This window comes from Thunnus albacares, chromosome 16 (genome assembly GCF_914725855.1).
Source record: "Thunnus albacares chromosome 16, fThuAlb1.1, whole genome shotgun sequence".
Classification (NCBI taxonomy): Eukaryota; Metazoa; Chordata; class Actinopteri; order Scombriformes; family Scombridae; genus Thunnus; species Thunnus albacares.
The window spans coordinates 18,608,811-18,629,881 of record NC_058121.1 but is presented as its reverse complement, the minus strand read 5'-3'; the positions used below and the strand labels follow the sequence as shown (position 1 = coordinate 18,629,881).

The 21,071-nt window shown below is 41.1% G+C and overlaps 1 protein-coding gene across 4 annotated transcripts in view; it reads left to right on the top strand.

The window, feature by feature from the left end:
* evlb (Enah/Vasp-like b) overlaps nucleotides 1–21,071 on the top strand; it is a 49,294-nt gene that overhangs the window by 12,573 nt on the left and 15,650 nt on the right. For all 4 annotated transcript variants that reach the window (XM_044376792.1, XM_044376791.1, XM_044376790.1 and 1 more), the window contains 2 exons: nucleotides 18,023–18,191; nucleotides 20,533–20,710. In XM_044376792.1, coding sequence (XP_044232727.1) covers nucleotides 18,023–18,191; nucleotides 20,533–20,710 — 347 coding nt within the window. The remainder of the gene's footprint in view (nucleotides 1–18,022; nucleotides 18,192–20,532; nucleotides 20,711–21,071) is intronic.

Genomic DNA, 21,071 nt, shown 5'->3' with positions numbered 1-21,071 from the left:
GAGAGATCTATCACTATTCCTGAATGGAGTCAGGTGTGATGTCTCCATTTGCCTTTGTCACAACTCATGTTTAGATCTACCTAAAATATAACCCGAACATCATGATAGTCTTTTACAACAGATCCCCAGCTGCTGTTGCTGCCGCTGTTGCTGCATATAAATTTTTGTATATGATGAGTGCCGCTGTGAGCGCCTGGTTGCCCTTGCAGGGGGATGGGGCTGCATGCTAATGTGTTAGCTAGCTGTGCAGAAAGTGTTAGGCTCCTGGGAGAAGCAGAGGGCATTGATGGCCTATGAAGGAGCTTGCCAAGTTTGGACAGAGGGGGTGACAGTGCCGCAGTTGTGTTATATTCGCCGTTTACTCCCTGTGGCCGCTGTAGCCCTCTTGTTGGCTGCCTCTGTGGCTCTTTTGTTCTCTGTGTTTGCGCTCTTTCTGCTAGTCTTCCTCTCCAATCAACGCTGAAAGTGCTCAGGGTGCCTTGTTGCATCCACAGCCGACGCCTGCCGTCATGGTTTCAGAGCGCTCCAAGACGCATGCTCAGATATGCAACAGCTTCCCTGCTCTTTGTCTTGTTGAGACATAATTGTGCTGGATGGAGCTGTTGCATTCAGCCGTGCAAGAACTCACACCTGATGCTGTGTGACATCCAGGCAAGAAAATGTTTCATTTCACTTCAGTGAAGCACACATTCACCTATTATTTTGGTCTTCTTTCAGCTATGTGTCCTTGTATCCATCACCATACATCCATCCTTGCATCCATGGTTTGAGATGTCCTTGTAATCTGGTGTGCGATATGTTTGACGATTCCTTCTCTAACAGCTCTGATTAGTGCAGCTTTAAGGGACTCAGCCAGAGTTTTGCCCCACTAAGCAGCTTTTAGCTTGGCCAGGGCTCCAGGCGGGAGCAGCTTTATGGGGCTACAGCGTGTCACTATCACGGCCTGGCCGAGCTCCCTGGTGGCTCTATGGGAGTCTGAGGGCCACATCACCGAGAGAAAGAGAGAGAAAGAAAAGATAAAAGTGAAAGTATTTTTAACCATCTCCATTAAAAAAAAAGGATGAGAAATAAGGAATAGTGTATGTCTTTACCCATTTCAATTTTTGTTAACTTTTGGGGATGACTTAATTTATCACATTTCTTTTAGATTATTTTTTTCAGGCTTTTTGATTTTATTTGACAGACAGTGTAGAGACAGGAAACTGGGGGGAGAGAGAGGGGTATGACATGCAACACAGGTCCCCCGCTCGGGAGTCAAGCCATGGACGTTGCGTTCATATGGTATGCACCTTAACCATCAGGCCACCAGGGCGTCCCAATATATCGCATTTTTAACCCTAATGTGATACTGTATATGTCATACCTGCTGTGTTTTAGCATCGTCCTTTTAGTCCACAACGGTTATTTACACGACGTTTTAAGCCTAATAAACAATTAAACAGATTTGATCCGCTGCAGTCTCACTTCAGTGACCTTTCGTGAAATGTCTGCATCGGCAAACATCAGAAAATGTCAGCAAATATCAGCGTTTGATGTGTCTGTGTAGACTACAACCTCAATGGGGGAAAAAAATACAGTCTCACACATTTCCCGGCTGCGCCTTTACACCTCTGCTCTTCTTCGCTGCAAGAAGGACACACAAGGGAGCAACACCAACACACACACACACACACACACACACAAACACACAAACTGCCTGCATTTGTAGAGTTTAAAGAGGTTTAAAGTGTGATGTGTTTTCATTAAACCAATTCAAGCTCACAAATTAGATTTTATGTAATGATTACTCACAGACTGCTGTATCTATTTCTGTGCAGATTAACCACTTGCCATATTTTTCTTGAATGTCAAAGTTAGTTCAGCGCAATATAAATAGGAAACAGCTACACAGGCGGCATCAATAACCATATTATTGCAATTGCAAGGTGAACCTATTAGAGCTTGAGTGAGAGGGAAGATGAAGCAGAGAGACTGTAGATAAGAAAATGAGAAACCAGGAGAGACAGAGGAAGAGAAAAAGGCATGGGAGGGACATGAGATGAGAGGGAGAGAACATAAGAGACCAGGGGAGAGAGGGGGGATGGTGAGAAAAGCAAAGCTAAGCAAAAGGGAAGAGAGAGTGGATTGAAAATGTGAGAAGGGAAACGGGCAGACTGATGGAGGTGGAATTAGAGGAGAAAGGAGTGATTGTAGGGAAAAAAAAAAAAGGAAAATATGTTTGAATGTTTTGGTGGGTTTTTGGTGCAGCACATGCCTTGGAAAAAAACCTTTACAAAAGGATGCTGGGATATTAGCACCAGCCTGGGCTCCATGGTGACCGATGTAGCCACGGTATAGCCAGATAACCATGACAACCAGTGCTTGCCAATCCATGCGAGCACATAGACACATGTATCTATGTATCTACATGTATGTACACACAGGCACACACACAAACACATACAGAGAGAGTGAGAGACCTTCTGCTGCAATACTTCATCAAGCTATAAGGGAAAACCCCTTCTTGTTATGTTGTGTGTTCACATCCATGTTTTCTTTTTCCAGAGGATGCACAGCAATTATATTAATTCAAGAAAAGCAACTTGTTCATTTCAAAAACAAATAATTGTGTCATTTTTTGATTGTCCATCTGTCGACATGCTGAGCACTTGTTACAGCTACTTTTTTGATTGATATTTTCATGGGCAAAGAAAAAGAAAAACAATGAGGATAATCAACTCTAAATGTCAAATAAATTCAAAATAGAAGACATTTTGCTTCAAGGGGCAAGTTTTAACGACTGTTAGCACGCTGAAACTTGCTAATTTGCGGTTAAGCTACATTAAAATGTCAGCAGAAGGTCAGGTAATGTCAGTAAGGTGAGGTTTTTTGACTTGGGTGTGTGATATCAGATAAAACTAACTGTGTGTTTCCCCTTTTAAATTAGCCTTATTGACTATATTAGTGTTAATATGTGATTTGATGTGGCTGTAGGCTGACTGCTAGCGACGCTTTGCAGCCATTTTGCCACAGGGATGTTGACACTTCTGTAGTTCTTTTCACCACGAAGGAGATATTGTCAGAAATTCAGGATGAAATCACAATAACTCTGACTCAGAATTACAACTAGGAGGTTACATGATCGTTTTTCCCCGCTCTGCATATCATAATTGAATGATATGATGTGAATGAGACATTAGCTCTATTCCAGTCTTCCCTCCGGGTGTGGTATCGACTGCATACAATACATTTGTCTTTAGAAAACAAATATAATGTGATGGAATTTCACTACAAATCAGTTTTACATAATTGATGATGACATTCATTAAAAGCAGACTGGATATACAGTATAAAGCTGTTTGTTTCTGTTGTTAGCCAGACAGGGATGCGCTTTTAAAGGGGGTCAGATAACGGATAACTTTACACATCTCAACATGCCCTGTGCTAAACACCAAGGAGATTAGATTCTTGCAGCTTTACTCCCAAAGGATGAAAGGAAAGAGGTGATCAGAGGACAATTCCTTTTTTCTCCAAAGTTCCAAATGTGTGCTTAAATCAAGACAACTTCAGGTTTTCTGACCCCACCCACTCCTTTCAAAAAAATGAGATTACGGTTGTACTTGCCAATTCATCTTCAGCTCCTTTACTTCATTCACCTTAAAAGCCTTTGACTTAAGTCCAAGAGCAGCTGTAATGTAGCCTAAGTTATTGCTTGAGGATTAAGTCTTGGGATGATGGAAGGGCTTTCTGTTTTCCAGGATTCCCAGAGGAGACCAAACGTCAGTATTATTCCCTCAGTGCGCTGTGGTCTGACAGATTAGAGATGCAGTCCACCGCACATGCATGTCAAACAGAAGAAAGCACTGCTGGAAATTTGTGACATATTCTGGGTCATTGAATCCACTGAGCAATGATTTGTGGCACAAAGAGAGACGGCACACAACCACATGTCCACTGTGGCACTGAGTATGTTGCAAAAGATGACGAGTCGTCCAATTACAGATGCATCGGATGCCTGGGAGTGTGTGTTATGCAGACTATCAGGTCCTACTGTAGTCTGCAATTGAGAGCACTTAACCTAATGGCCCTCAGCAAACGTTCAACTGTAAAATGGATCACATGGAGTCATGTCTGCCTTGTGTGTGATTGCATCTGTGCATATGTGTGTGTTTGTGTGTATACCTTCACAGTAAGTAACAGCAGTTAAATGGCATCATGGGGATCAGAGCACAGCCCCAGGGCATCTCCTCAGCTTCTCCATCTTTTAAACCTACTTTTCCTACTTATAGATGGATTCTCTATAAGTATTGCTTTTACGCAATTGGTTCTCACCTACAGCGAGAGCATAGCCGGGAAAAATTTTTCCCCTCCGCCAAATGGAGACGCATGCATTTTTTAAAGCTAGCCCTGCTCTTCACTGTCGTCCCTATCTTCCGTATCTTTCTGCCTCCTCTATTTATCTTTCTATCTGCTTTAATCTCTCTTTTCTCCTCTCCCTTGTTCTCTTATCTTCCTGTCGCTTGTTTCTCCCTTTTTTTATTTTTGCTCGTTCTCGCTCTCTCTTCCTCTCAGCATGGGGTCTGATCGCCTCTGCCCAACCGTTTGATTCATGGCTCATGCCTGGGCTGATTGGGAGAGTGATTAATCCTGCCTGCGTGCGTGTAGACTGACACACACTCATCGGTGGAAGTCAACAAAGTGTGATTCCTATAATATGTTTACAGTAGCGCTCAGCTTCAGCTGGAGGTAGACGAGGACAACCTGAGGCTCTAGACTCGCTATTAAACATTCCAGCAAACGCTCATTAAGCCGAGATCAAGATTCCCACGAACAACAAACTAGACAGGAATGTCTGGCTCCTTGCTGGACTCGGAGTCTTAAATGCCACAACAGAAATTAAACGTCCTTTAAGGTGATCTACGTACACCTGCAGGATTCAAATCTCATCTACATGCACCTTATCAAATCTCAGCTGTTCACAGCAGATTAACTTGTTTGTTTAGGGATGCAGACAACTCATCAGGGATCTATTGACCATGTGTTGTCTCCGCTGAAGCTTATGTTATGTCAGAGGATTTGGCCGTCTTTGCAGAGACATAAAGGACCATCCGAAGTCTAAATCCTCCACCGCTGAGTCTCTCAGTTATTTTCCACTCTCTCTTCTGTCTCCCTGATATAAACCCAATGGGGTCAGACATGGACAGTCCTTCCTTTTTATTTCAGTTGTTCTGCTTTGCATTTGTGACAAGTCAGGAGGGAGCAACGCGATGTGAGGGCGACAGTTAAGAGTTAAGACCGTCCAAAGTAAGCTGAGCTTTTTTTTTGGGAAGTCTCGCCAACTTCTTTATTAGATCTTGCATACCAGATATTTTTCTGACGTGACAACACACCTTTACGAGCTTTTACATTTTATACAAAACACTCAAAACCTCAGGAAAATTAAAACATCTCCCTTCACAACCACGAACACACCACTTAAACTTGACGTTAATCTCTTAAGGCAAGATTTTCCCATCCGTCACACTTAATAAAGCATGCTGTTATTGGCCAAACATAAGAGTTGAGAGTACCTGATCTTGCATTAAACCTCTTGAATCTGCCCTCCCCAATGAAATTTCCCACCGCTGTGCTGCTTTTTCAGGGTCCCAGCATTAGCGCTCAGGGTTGAGGAAACTCTTAAATGCTTTATGTGATCATGTGGAGCAGCAGTAAAAGAAACCTCATCCTTGCTCTCTCCTCACAGGCTTTCAGCTGGAATTAAACCATAAATTCAGACCTGTGTTTTTTTACAGCACCAGGACGTGGCTTTATTCCTTTTGGACGTCCCAGCCGACCTCTGCGGGCTGATTCCGACACTTTTAAGGCTATATTAACGGTTTAAAAAGAGAACAGAGAGAACCCCCAAAGCAAGGAAACATGCACAGTAGACACAGCAGATAGTTATATATGCTTTACGGTCTGCGGAGTCTGTCGCATCTGCCTTCGAGGCGATGGTTAAGTGGTTAGAGCTCATACAATATTTCATAGCAGCACGGCGACTCCCACACATTCACATGGATGCATACGCCCGTGCTAATACACAGTTGCTACCTCGTGAGATGAGTCGTTTGATTATCAGAGGATGAGACAGGACATTGTGTAGTATTGTTGCAAAGACGGTGGGGTCTGTAATTAAAGAGCAGACTGTCTGAAGGCTTATGTTGTATGCTGTTTTTTTTATTTATATCTCACTGCTCATTCATCTTTTCTTCACAGCCATATTTTCTAGGCCAAGCAAATATTCCACTCCAGTTGTCATGCCAACAGATTAGCGTGTTCTTGCGTGGTCTCAGCAGTAGAGTCTAGGAGTGTGTGTGTGTGTGTGTGTGTGTGTGTGTGTGTCTTCTCTGCAGGGTCTCCAGGCTCTGGCGTGCATTGAAATACACACAAGTTCAAGTACAGACACACACACACATACACTCACAGTTTGATTAGCATGTTTTTGAATAACTTTATACATAAAGGTGTTAATGTTTTAACTCATTCTCCTAAGCATACCATAGCTTTACAGATGGATGGATGCAGGTGTCACACCTTCTCTCGCTCTCTTGTTTAAAAAAACTGTTTTGAGATGATGGAAGAGCTAGGAAGTGCTCGTAGGAAGCTCAGATTTCAGTATTAGTTGCCCAACAGCACTGAATTCACAAGCTTTGGTGCTGAAAAAACACAAAGAACTCAGAAAACATCATTAAAAACATTATGTGAATTAGCATTAAAACTGCTGCTTAAATGTCAGCGCTTCTAGCATTTAAAAGTACTGTCAGTCATAATGTCAACTTATTTCATGTCTCTGACAGCTGATTTTTCCACAGTACTGACTTGAACTGAAACCAGAGTCTGCCTTTAAGGTTGCAACAACACATTTATAAATTTAGTCTACAGCTAAAATAGCTGCTCTGTGAGGCTGTATGCAGCATTGTTGGGAGCTAAATGCTATATGTCAACATGCTAACGTGCTCTCAATGATGTTGATTACATGCAGGTATAATGTCAACCATTTTGCCATCTTAGTTTAGCGTGTTAGCATGCTGATGTTTGTTAATTAGCTCTAAACAAAAAGTACAACTGAGATTGATGGGAATGTCTTTAGTTGAGCAGGTTTTGGGCCATAAACCAGATTAAAATATTGTGATGGTGGTTCTAGATGAAATGTTAAAGGATAACCAAAGTTATTACAAGTGGTTTCAATCAAAAACCAAGTGTTAACCTAATGGTGGCGCTAGAGGAGAAGTCAGAGAGTCAATCAAAGCCACATCACACATGAATGTCTGTACAAAATTAGATGGCGATCCATCCAATAGTTGTTGAGATATTTCAGTCTGGATCAAAGTGGTGGAGTAACCAACCAACCAACCAACCAACCAACCAACATTACCATCCCAAGAGCCAAACGTCTAGCCAGAGGATTGTCATAGTGGCTAAAAATACAAATAAATGTGATTGGTAGTATGTGGGCTTAAACTTGCAAAAACACTGGCATATGTTCGTTTAAACTGATATTTTCTGGCTATATTATGTCCCAGCAACTGTGTCATTGGTCTAAAACTGTGTACAGTTTGCTAGATTAGTTTGCACAATAGCCTGTAAAATTGGGCCAGTGAGTGAGGTGATTTAAAACTCCAAGTCCATAGAGATGAAGTTTAGAAAGCGCTGTTCTATTTTGGTTCTCATATGCAGTGTCATATCCAACAATAATAACTATAACTGAGTCATACTTCAGCTTTCCCATGAACTGACTGTCCTCTCTGTCAGGTCAGAAGACAGCCTGTCCTTAACTACAGCATTTACACAAGCACACAGTGAGTGAATAACTGAGTGAGCATGATTCCCAAAAACGTGTAACCTAATTCAGCCAAGGCCAGTTATTTTTAGACTCTCCATTCTCAAGTTGTGCAATTTGGTTTGTTTTATAACTGTTTGTATTAGGGCCGGCAGCCTGTTTTGAAAGTCTGCTGTCAACGCAGGCCCATTTTTCTCTCTTCTGTCTCTTTTTACTCTCCCTGTTTCACTTTTTTCCACACACACCCTCCCACCCCCACCCCTTCACCACCAAAACCTCAAATACGCAAGCAAGCAAGCTGCTTATGTAACTGTCCTGCAAACCAGCCTGACAGTTCGCTTTCTTTTGGACCAGTTTTCATAGATATACACATAAACATGCAGTGGTTTATACCTCATTTTTGGATTCCTGTATCAATAAATGGGGATATTCTTAAATAAACGTAGGAAGAATCAAACTATAATATGTGGATGTCTTCACCAACATGTTAACATCAAATATGCTGTACATAGGCATTTGTACTGGATCAGAAATGACATATTTAGCTATTTAGTTTTAATTTAAGAGGGCTTTTTACAACACATCCTCATAATGAAACAACCACATTGTACCTTGTACCATTTGCTGATTGTACCTGCACTCCAGAATGACTCATCGGAGCGTTTTCTAATATGCTGCCTCTAACGGCAGTAATCGTAAAAAATAATGATGTTTTATGGTGTGACAACGCTGTGGTTAAGGTCTGGTTAGGTTTAGGCACAAAAACCACTCGGTTGGGGTTTAGGGAAAGATCGTGGTTTGAGTTAAAATGATCCCTTGAAACGTGGTGTGGGTTAAAGTTACTACTTAAAGTCATGCAACCTTCGTCATTATGGCAACAATAAACACCACAACACCCCACAAATCACCCCACCGTATCCCATGCAAAGGGGATGCATTATCTGCATTTATGCATGAATGTTGGACTGTATGTGCATTTGTTAATTGTTAAAATGAAAACTCTTAATTATTGTGGACATATAAACTTTTAATTTTTAATTTCACTGCTGTTTTTGAGCTTTTAAAGGGAAGTTGTGTTCTGCTGTTGACACGGTTTTAGTTTCGTGCAGTAAAAGATGAACTCCATGTTAACGCCACACTTTGCTTTATGCTAAGTTAACTCCAAACCCAGTTGATGTTCGAAGGCCATTTCCTGGAAATAAGTGTGAGTATTTCAAAGATGAGTTGTAGCTCAGTGTAGGTGAGATAATAAGTTTTCTTGACATCTAGGTCTTCACAGGATTTTCAAACATAAGGCAACACACCTTTGTGAAATTAACATAGAAACACATATCACAGTGTGTGTTGGTGTTAAAATTACATGTTTTATTTTGTGTCAGAAGCACAGGCCTGGTTACCACAGAAAGTGGCACAGAGGAATCTGTGCTAGAAGCTTGGTGAATTAGGGAATATTTGCTGGACCAGTTGGTGCACTGCTGTAGCTGGAAAGCTAACCACTAACATGCTACCCAGCTGGGAACATGCAGTCATAATAGCTCCCTCAGTTTCTTTCTATTTCCTCTGTACTGTGCTGTTTACTCCTCCGTGGTATTTTGTTGTTGGAATTTGTGCATCATTTCATTCAACAGAGTTACTGAGGAAGGGGAAAAAAGCTGTCCGAGCTAACAAGCTTGTTCGCTCTTAAACTCAGTCGCTACATTTAAGTTGCATTCAAGTGAATTATACAACTTTGGTTAATGCTTGTTTACTATATTTTGTCACTGTTAATGTAAGGTGGTGTGCTGAAAGAGAAAAGCTTTTACTAAAAATTAACAGACTAGTTTTAGTTTTTTAATTTGAAGAAATATGGTTTCTATCTTTCTGTCAGTGTTGCTGCCTGCAGTACTTCTAGCTGAGTCTTTTCCACAGTCTTTTTTTGGGGAATTGTATTTTTGTCTCACTTTTCATGCACAGAGAATACATTTGTATGCCAAAACTTTGTGACTGTTATACAGAGTTTCAGGAGAACGAACTGCCTGAACATTTTTGCAGAGCAAACACGGCTGACATCCAACATAGCAAGCTCTAGTTTCTCAGATGCTGCAGCATCAATAGCATCTAACTGGGACAAACTCTCTCTGTCAGTGGTGCATCTTCCCTGTAGTAGTGATTGACAGGGGATGAGTGTTTAGACACTCAGATGGGAGCAGAAATTATTGTCACTTAACCAAAGTAGCTCCTCGTTTTGCCAGCTGACCCCAGCGGTTGGATTGCAGTGACGATTTAGCACAATTTATTCGATTTTCTATTAAAGCTGAGGTTTAGCTCAGGCTAATGTAGCTTTGCCTGGTATGCTTATAAATGTTTAAGCTGTCAGCTGTTCTTCTTTCTGCTTTATGCAGCTTTGATGTTTCATGCAGTCGATGCTCACACATGCAGATACACACTTCAAGTCAGAACAGACACACATAATTGTATGCATATATAAGAAGTGTCATTGTGCAGCATTTTTGGCCAATTTGCAGGCACAGGATCCTCCATCATTTTCCTCTTGTTTAGGAAAACCGAGAGCATTTTGTAAGAGTTAGACAAAAGTACAAACAATTTGTGGTGACAATTGTTCTGCCAGCTAACTCTCGGGATTTGGCTGTTCCCTCTAAGCAGCTGGCTGCGTGACACAAAGACACTTTTTGTGATCTGCTCTCCTCTTTCATCGCTACTGAACTACAAATTCAAAAGATATCTGTACCGCTTTAAGGTATACAATGAAAAGTAAATTGAATCAGCAACTGTAATTGACGAAAATAAAGATATCCTACCACTGAGCTGAATATTGTTACAACCCAAATTGATTTTCTGTCTTGTCTTCACCTGTAGGGACTTTTAACATCCTCTTTAAATAAAACAGTGAATGTGACAGGCGCAAAGGGAATGAGTAGACTCAAATTCGTAGTCTGTTGAGACACCAGAACAGCAGACAGAAACATTAGTCAGGAATGTTGGAGCTAAATCTTGGTCTGGGATATAATGGAGCAGCTCGTCTCGTCTCAAGGTCTCTGTGTAATGATTGTATTGAGGCTAAGAGAACAGGACTGTTGTTTTTGCAACAAATCTCAGAGGAGAATCCAGTATTTGGTTTGCAAATGACTTTGCCAATATATTCCACCTCAGATCTAAGTCTCACCTTTAAAAGATCACACACACACACATTCTCTGTTTGACGGACAAGAAAAATGATATTTGATAGAGGACTGAAAATTATCTTCACTGACTGAGCGAGCACAGACTAATATATTATGCATATGTGCCATTTGAGCACAATTACTCACAGTATCTTACAGTATATCAAGTAATGTCATGCATCAAGTGTAAAGAGACAGAGAGTAGAGTACATTTAAGTGCAGTTCATAGGTGCTGACAGGTACTTAAACTTTTTCTTTTTGTTTTTCAAAGCTATAGCCAGCATCTATTCATGTGAAATATCTGAAAATTGCTTAGTAGTATGTTTGTTTAGTAAATATAGAGACATTTTTTCCTGATATCCTCTCATTTTGAGCATGTCGCTAAACCGCAGCTCTGTCTTGTTGTTCTGCTCATGTTGTTTTCAGTGTTTCCATCTCCCTCTGTGGTGGTGCGTCATCACAAGGTTTACTATGTATTAACCTCTTGTCATTGGACGGGCTAATCCATCAAATCAGTTTAGGACATTTTGATCTCCTAATGACAGCCACTGCTGCCCGCTGGCAGGTTTCCATGCGTCGACAATATTGTCAGTCAGTTTGTTTGCTTGATTGTGTTCAGATTTAGTCATGGCATGTCTCTATTAGACTGCAACCTGCAGACAAAGACTACAAGAATTTGTTTGATGTAGGTGGATGGTCATGTTTAATGGAATATTGTCTTATAGTATGTTATGTATGGACACCAGTTTTGTTATTATGCAGGATTCTTATGTTTTTTTTATGTCCAAAATATTTGATCTGTTTCTGATTAAAGCTTTATATCATCGCTGGCCATCATGACACAGTGCATCCAGGATAAACCATCATGAGATCAGATGGCCTTTCATTAACAGAAAACACTTCTTTGCTTGTCAGAGTTGTAACTTGTTAAAGATCACTGAAGCTTCGTATGTTATAAGAATCCTGTGAGTCGATATTGTTAGAATATGAGACAATGAAGTCTCAGCGTTGCAAAAGCCTGCCACTAACTACATGTTGAGCTTTCATGCGTATAAAAACAAGAAAAATAGACCCAGAAATGGGTTGTTTAAAGCGAGAGTGATCTGTCATTCTCAGGGTGTACTGGTCTAAACCCTTAGATTCATGGTGCTCAGTTTGTCAAATGTACAGACTGGTTTGTTGACAGCTATATTTTTTCAGAAGAATGAAAGTTTCTTGGCTTTTCAATCTTGGTGCGGCAACTTGGGGACCAGTTTTCAAAATAGTATAAATGCAGCCCAGTCTGTGCTTCAAACTAGGAAAAAAATCACTGTTGTAGGTGATTTTCACATCCACTCTGAAAGTACTTTCATAAGATTTATATTGAAAACGTGGGGCAACTAACAGTACATTTAAGAGGTCCTTTATTCTAAAAAGCATTTTCTCTATATCATGATGCCTGATGTTGTCTCATGTAGATTTATGTGCTTCATTAACTTTAACACCGTCAAAACAAAGACACTTTCATGAACAGTAAAAAGTTTCTCTTTGTGTTTCTGTTTCATTAACATTATTGTCAGTGCCAAGAGAGAAAAAAACACAACATTACAGTATCAGTCACACACTGCTGGTTTGTCAACTAAAATGTACAACAACATGACCTCTGTACTATTAAAAACCTCCAGTCTGATTGTTGGGAAACGCCTGGGAAATAGTTTGCAGAACACTGAACTCACACACTACTGTAAAACCAGCTGCAATTTCCATTTTCTGCTCATTTCCTCCATGCGAACATCCAACTTTTTTCATCATCAATCACTCATTTGATCCAGTCAGGGTGCAACTTTCAGTCACCACCTATCTTTCGGTTACCTTTACGGTCTTTGTTTACCCAAACAGGAACAAAAATGTGAACGCACACAAATTTTCATGCAGCGACGTGTGTGGCTGCATTTCTATTTTGGGAGATTATTCTTTGTTGTTAGAGCACCGCTGCCTTGAGTGCAGAGGCCCCGGAAAGTGGAGCAGCACAATGGCTTTGATGCTGTGATGTCTGCAGGGTGGTGTAAAAGCCGCAGCCTGCCTGCTGTGTGGACAAACTGAGACGCATACGAGGCCATCTGACAGCGTAGATTAGTGTAAGAGACGGGCTAGGACTGACACGTGCAGGCACTTGCAGCAGCTCACACTGACAGGAGTGTGTTCACACAGGGAGAGCAGCACAAATGTTTGTAAGGGAATACACGCTTGCGCTAAAAGACTGTGATGGATTGACAGGAATGCACTACAGAAGACATTACAGATGCTCAGGTCTCACAACTGACAGAGATTTTGGCTCTTCACTAACTTTCTCCCTCTCTGGATGCTACTAATTCATAGAAACATACAGAAAAATGAATGAAACTTTTTCAGCAATAGATACGCACTTTATTTATCCCCAAGGGAAAACTAATTGTCACAACAGCAATAAATTATATGGAAATTTGAGCGTTGCCACCTATACTGCAAAAAAATGCCATTACCATGCAGTTATTGTGCTAAATTTAAATTCCACCTCCAACTGTTTTTGGCAGTTTCTTCAGCAGAGGAGAGGATCAAAGTGCTAATTATGTTTCATGCTTCAGAGGCTTTTATGTGTACACGTCTCTTTTTCCTATGCGTTTGTACATGAGAAAAGATCTGTTTCCTCTGACTCAGAGCGTATCCCTCTCCTCTGACAGCTCGTGGTTGCGCCGTTCTTCTCGGATCAGAGAAGTGATGCTCGCGGAGTAAATTTAGTGCAGGCAGACAGGAAGTTTGGCACCAGAAATAGAGAGAGGGGGAAGTAAACACTTTGACACTGTTGGTTAGAGTGAGTGAAGTGTGTGACCGGGCCAGGTGTGAGCAACTTCTTATGTCCTCATCAGTCGTGCGAGGGCACTGCGGCATGCTCGTGAGCAAACACTCGTTGCATCAGACCTGTGTGTTGTAGACATAAGGGAAATGAGACGGGGAACAGAAAGTTTTGTTTTGTGTGTGAAGGATGGTTGAAGGAGTTTATGGTTAAACAGACATCCCAGTAACCCTGTAATGACCTGAGACCCCAAGGAGAGCAACTTAATGGGTCTGTTGTTGTGTGTGTGTGTGTGTGTGTGTGTGTGTGTGTGTGTGAGTGTGAGTATGAAAGAGATGAAAAGAAGTGTGTGGGTGCATTTGAACAATAATTATTCTTTCCATCCTTGCAAACATTCAGTGGTGGGGATGAATAATTCATCTGTTTATCAGTACAGACCCTCTTTAATTTGGCCTTAGACAGACACACTGTCCTATTAACTTAACATGTTTGATGCTGAAAAGTAAAATCTAACTCATTTGGTTGTATAATATAATTTTATGTTATTCAGTCATTTACAAATCAGACTGAACAGGACTCTTTGGGATACATGTGGAGAGTTTTTTTTTCTTTTTTTGGAAATTTCAACTCAGCTTCATCATTAATTCCTGTAAGAGTTGGACGTTGAGTCTCTACCACGTGTGTTGTTTGAGTTCACACAGTGTGCTGAAAATCTTCTCCTCAGTTCAGAGCAAATTCATCACAGTCAGCAGTCGCCGAGCTGAACTGAAACTCTGAGCGGAACATCAGAGGAGTCTGAGAGCTGCAGCCATCATTTGCACACATTTGCACACATTTCTCCTGCATGCAGTCGCTCCCGGTGTTTGTGTTGCATTCGACTGCCTGCAGGTGTAGTCTTCACTGTTTAAGACGGTCAAGACAGAGCCGCGGGGCTTGTGAGTGACAGTGAGTGAGCATGTATTTGATTCCCCCCTGCACCACTCATAGCTGCTGCTCTGTGATTGGACAATTCTGTGGAAGGGACTGAAGGGTACGAATCCTGAGCAGCTCTCTGTGATTTCTCTGTCTGTCCCTGTCAGAGCAAGTTTACTGTAGTGCCAGGTAGTCATGAAGAGTGAGGAGGAGGAGGATGGCATTTAAAGTGTGCGTCTTGTGTGTGCATGAGTGTGTGCTGTCAAGGTAAATTCGGCAGAGGTCTGATTTATTCATGTCCTGCGGAGAAATTATTAATTTTTCAACGAGTGTGGCATGGTACGATCTACACTACACATTACTGTATTTGTGTTGGAATGTGTTTGTGAGTGTGTGTGTGTGTGTGTGTCCCATAACTGTCAGTCAAAAACTTTTTTTTTTTTTGCCTCAGCGCTCCATCATAGTCTCTCTCGCTCTCTTTTTTTTCCCCTTTCACTCGCCTTCTACTTGTCCTGCTCTCCTCCATTTTTCCAAGTCTCTTTTAGCACAAGAACCTCATTTATTCATGCTTCTGGGCCTTCGATGCCATTTTCAGCTAGTTGCCAAGAAGTCCTTTTTAAAAATTAACAGAGTCGACAAGTTAAAGAAAATAAATTAAACACATCGCTGCCCTGCTGGTGCTCAGGCTGATTTCAAGTGTGTGCACATCAAAAAACCACTAATGCAAGATAACGTGGGTGTAGAGTAAGACTCAACCTGGGAAATACTGTAGCTATTTATACCTCTGGTTTAAATTGCATTCAGAAGCTTTTTTTTTTCCTTTTGTTGTGTGATGTGAATGGATTCTGGTGTTACACGAGTGTCGAGTTTTCAGCTGCAGCTGCGCTCCTGTCAGTGTGCTTTGAAGGGAGGAGAAGAAAAGCTAGTATTATTTTCTTTATCCTAATGTAAGCTTGATGCTTCTTTTCATTATCGTCAGATGGGGAAAAATATGTTGCTGTTTGATGCAATTTGTGCTCGAGTCAGACGCTGTAGCTTGCAGTGGATGTTCCACATACTTAAGGTTTCGGTGAGGGATGCCGCCAAGACATTTTTTAAGCAATTTGTATCCCAATTGAGTCATTTTCCCCACAGTGGAATGAGAAAATTCTAAATATTAGCAAATGAAAATTTATCTCCCTTTTAAAAGTTTTGAATTTTGGGAAATGAGCTTTTTTTTTTGCAGAGAGTTTGTTGAGAAGATTGACACCACTCTCATGTCTGTGCATCAAGTATTGAGCTAGTGGCTGGAGGTGATTAGCCTAGCTTAGCATAAAGACTGGAAGCAGGTGGAAACAGCTAGCCTGGCTCAGTCCAATGTTCGAAGATATGCATACTGACACTTCTAAAGGTCACTAATTAACATATTGTGTCTTTGTCTAATCCATACACAAACAGAAATGTATAAAACTCACTGATTAAACAATTTATTGTTAAACAACTGTTAATCCACCTTTGCAGTGCTTCTGTGAAGCCTGACAACCCCACAGTGAAAACCATCCAACCAGGGAGCAGTTCCACACACAAACTTCCCATTAAACCACAAACAGTCATTTTTACACTTCTGTGTGTGTGTATGGATTAAACAAACAAGATATAACTTTTTAATTACAGTTTCTGAGGTGGTGGTGGTGGGTGGTAGATGTATTTTTGACTATCGGACCGAGCCAAGCTAGCTGTTTCCCCTGCTTCCAGTCTTAATGCTCTAGCACAATACTCAACATACATATACATGAGAGTGGTGTCGATCCTCCCATGTAAATGTCAGCAAAACAAAAGCACATTTACCAAAATGTCATGCTATTCCTTTTATAACATTCCTTCCTTTCATGTATGAAGCACCACTATGCTGCATTCACTCACTTCTCTGCCAAGAGCCGAGACTGTTCCCTTTTTCTGTTTTTTCCTTTCTCTTCTCTGACGCAGCTTTTTCGTTCGGCCTCAGGGGTCGATCCACTAATTTTAGCTTGGCAGGGAGGCAAAGACACAGATGGGACTCTTCTTGTTAATCTCATTTGCAAGTCAAAATTGTTTCTCTTTTCCTCCACAGTGTTTTTTTCTGCCTTATGTCTCATATACTTCCACCTGATCTTCTCTTTTCCCTTCCACTCTGGGGGGATTCAGCACATGCCATTTGTTTGTAAAACACATGGAAAGGGTCATGAAACACCACTCTCATGATGGGCACTACTGTTTACTGTGTGTGTGTGTGTGTGTGTGGTACGGTGAGGGAAAGTGCGGTGCAGGAAGAGAGAGTGAAAGCGTCTCAGTGGACTGTGATAAACACAGTCAGATGGGAAAGCGGGCAGACCAAACACTGGAGGCCACACACACAAGTTGTCCTAGTTCACTTTTGGGGACATTACAACTGGACAAGCCGTCCTCAAGTAGCCTCTGACAGACCCACATGCACACAAACATACACATTGTGATCGCCTCTCATTAAGAACATCAACAGATGCTGGACAGGCGCTTGATTACATTTGGATTAGACTATTAATGTAACACAGATTAGAAGACTGAGTTGTTGCTTTGTTCACTGTAATTATCTTACTTACCTCCAAATACAAAGCACACTTAAAAAATACTATTGGAGATATCTGCTGACTGGTGTACATTTTATTTTTCACATAGAAAACTGGCCAAATTCACATAATAGAAAAATCCGAAAAAGACTGAAACTAGCTTAAAACCTCTTAAATCTATGTCTGCTTGGGGCCTACTGCAACCAAAGACTGATTCTTTCTTCTCAGATTGTCTGATTTGAACAGTTTTGGAGGCCTGAAGACCTAAAATTATCCGGTAAATTAGAAAAAAAAAAATTTTTTTAAATTGACATTACTGTATGTAACTTTTGCTGAACAGTGGCCACTGGGGCTACAAAGCTAAAAGCTAACTTACTGCGCAGCTAAACTACTGTTTATCATTTAGCTAACAACAACATGTTATTTCCTCTCTTGAAAGTTACATTGTGTGTCTTAAAAATCATTCCTGTAGCAGAAATCTGTATGAAACGTGTTTTTTTTCCCTCTACACTGTGCTGATGTGGGAAATTACAAAGTGTCTTTGACCTCGATGAGGCAGGTTGATGAAAAATGGATGGTATCATGAGGTAGCTTGTGAAACATGGTCAACATTATAAATTGATAGTATCAAACAGTAAGAATATTCAAGGCTGGATATTTCCTTAAGTCGGTTGTTTCTTGAATGAACACTGATTCACTGTTGAACTGAATTCTACACAGTCTGCACATAATTAACTCTCTCTTCCTCATCTTTGTCCCTCTGTTTCACTCCCAGCGAGCAGAGTATCTGCCAGGCGCGGGCCTCGGTCATGGTCTACGATGACACCAGTAAGAAGTGGGTGCCCATCAAGCCTGGACAGCAGGGATTCAGCCGCATCAACATCTACCACAACACTGCCAACAACACCTTCAGAGTGGTGGGCGTCAAACTGCAGGACCAGCAGGTAACGGCCTCGACACGCAGGCTGCGGTGTGAGAAAAGGGATTTTAACATACAGGACATTGTGGCTATTTTAGATAGCGTGATTGTGATTGTGAGTTTTCGTTTTAAGTAACATGCAAGGCAAAATTGCTGTCATCACTGAAGGAGAGTTTAATAGGAGACATGGTGGTTTAAAACAGAAACTGGTGCATGTGAGCAATGAATGCATAGTTTGTGGTTATAGACACAGAAGCAGTGGGATATAAAACACACAGCAACAGGATTTTAAAAAAATCTCTTTAAAAAAAACAGGATCAGACACAAAAGGAATCAATAAGAGAATTGGACAACATCAAAGATGAAAATGGTATTAAAAAGTCTATAAAAGCACATCAAATTGAAAGCACATCTCATTCGCATTTACCACTTACATTTGTCAAAGTTATTTGATATGAGGTTTTTCAATGAAACAGAGTTGGACACATTTTGAAAGCAAAATATTATTATAACAACCAGAACTTTGCTCAGTTAACTATTACCTTTAAAAAAGCCTAAAACCTAAAACCTAAGTAGAATGAAATGAAAAATACAGAGCACATACTCCCACAATCCAACCTAAATAAAAAAAAAATAACTTCAGTTTCTTTTTACAATAAAGTATTTAAATAAAAAAATAAATATGGAACATTCTGGCACATTCACCTCAAGTGGAAAAATGTAAAATAAGTGTATTTAAATATTTAAACGTTTTCCAGCAGCAGACTGTAAATTTTCTTTGTGTGACCATATCTAATTTTGCTTTAAAGTGTTTTACCCATATATGATGATGTTGATGAATAGCTCAAAAAAATCATGACCATTTTCATAACAGTGTTTGTTTGTTGCAAACATGTGTCTATTTCATCTTTTCTATAAAAAAAAAACAACAACCTGGAGGACTATGAGAACTACAGACGTATCTCCAGTCTCCCATTTCTTGCCAAACTCCTTGAACCAGCCAGCTCCAGGTTCATATGTCCAACAACAACTTGTGGAAGAGTTTCAGTCTGGGTTCAGAACAAAACACAGTACCGAGACTGTCCTCAACAAAGTTACAAATGACCTGCTTGTAGCTGCGGACTCTGGTTACCTCAACATCCTGTTAGATCTCACCGCTGCTTTTGATACAGTCTGTCATAATCTCCTGCTGAGCTGGTTTGAAACTCTACTTGGTGTCATTGGCACTCCATTATCATGGTTCAAGTCCTACCTCATAGCTAGAAAACAGTTTGTTTCCATTACCAGCTTTAGGGCAACCTGACGGGCTGCTTATATGATATCAATGCTTGGATGACCTGCAGCTACTTAACCAGGATAAATCTGAGGCTATCCTCATTGCCTCCCCAGCCACACTTCACAAAGTGTCTCATCTAAACTTGGCCATCCCTGGTTTTATTACATCCTCTGTTGCTGAGGTCAAAAATCTTGGTGTTTTGACACATACACACACATCAGAAACATCACCAAAGTGGCCTTCTTCCATCTGAAGAACATTTCCAGACTCTCATTCAAGCCTTTATTACATCACGACTCAATTACTGTAATGCCTTTCTCTTTGGTGTACCCACTCGGGGGCTAAATAGACTACAGTATGTCCAGAATTCGGCTCCACGAGTTCTCTGCCACATGTGGTCCTGGGAGCACATAACCTCCTCTTCCCTTCAGCAACTGTACAAGCTCCCATTTAAATGCCACATTTGTTTTAAAGTTCTTTTTTTTACAAATCTCTCCATGGCTTGGCACCTCCCTACCTATCCATCCCTACACACCTACTAGCTCGCTACCTTCCTCTGATGTCCATCTACTCTCCACTCCCCCCTTCCAGGCTCTGCACTGTGAGTGACAGACCTTCAGTGTAGCTGGCCCTAACCTCTGGAATGCTCTCCCTCAGGGTCCGCGCGCCAGTGCACATCTGTTGTTTCTCTTAAGTCTCAAATGAAAACTCACCTGTTTAGATCAGCCTTTCCTGGACGTATTCTTTTATCTGTATATATATTTCATTGCTGTCATTGCTCTTATCTTTTATTATGTATGGACTGTCTTATTAGTATTTGTGAAGCGTCCTTGGGTGACTTGAAAGGCACTTATAAATAAAATGTATTGTTATTATTTACAGTGGGACCCATTTTTCAGGCAATAACATAACAGATTTATGAGAATAGCGATTATGTTGTATTTATCTCCCTTCCCTGCCATCTGTGGTTGTACATATATCATGTTTCGGATAAAGAATGGGTGTTTAAAACGAGAGATCCACTGTGTTTGTTGTGGTTTTTTTTTACATAACCTCATCTTTTATCTGCTCTCCTCCTCCTCTCTCACAGGTGGTTATCAACTACTCCATAGTGAAGGGCCTCAAGTACAACCAGGCCACCCCGACTTTCCACCAGTGGCGGGACGCCAGGCAGGTCTATGGCCTCAACTTCGCCAGCAAAGAGGAGGCCACCACCTTCTCCAACGCCATGCTCTTTGCCCTCAACGTCCTCAGCGCTCAGGATGGAGGTGAGCTTTCCCCTCATTGCATCACACACACACAATTTCTACACAAGGGAGCACACATGGAAAAATGTTTTGGAAGCCTATTTTAGAGGATTTCCTTATTTTAATGAAGTGCTCATTACCTACCTGACCTGCAGCTGCACCTTACCTTCTTTCCAGAGGATGAGATGGGATTTACAGGCTCATGTGGTTAATTCAAAAACCAGACTGAACTTGCAAAACATGGCAGATTGATTTGGGCAAACTTCATGTCAGCATATAAAATGCTTGTCATCATCCCGATGAAGGTCATTTTTTGGGCAGGTGAGCTGGCCTGTATGAAGATAGTAAGTAAGAGACAAATAAAGGTTTGCAGTCAGACCCA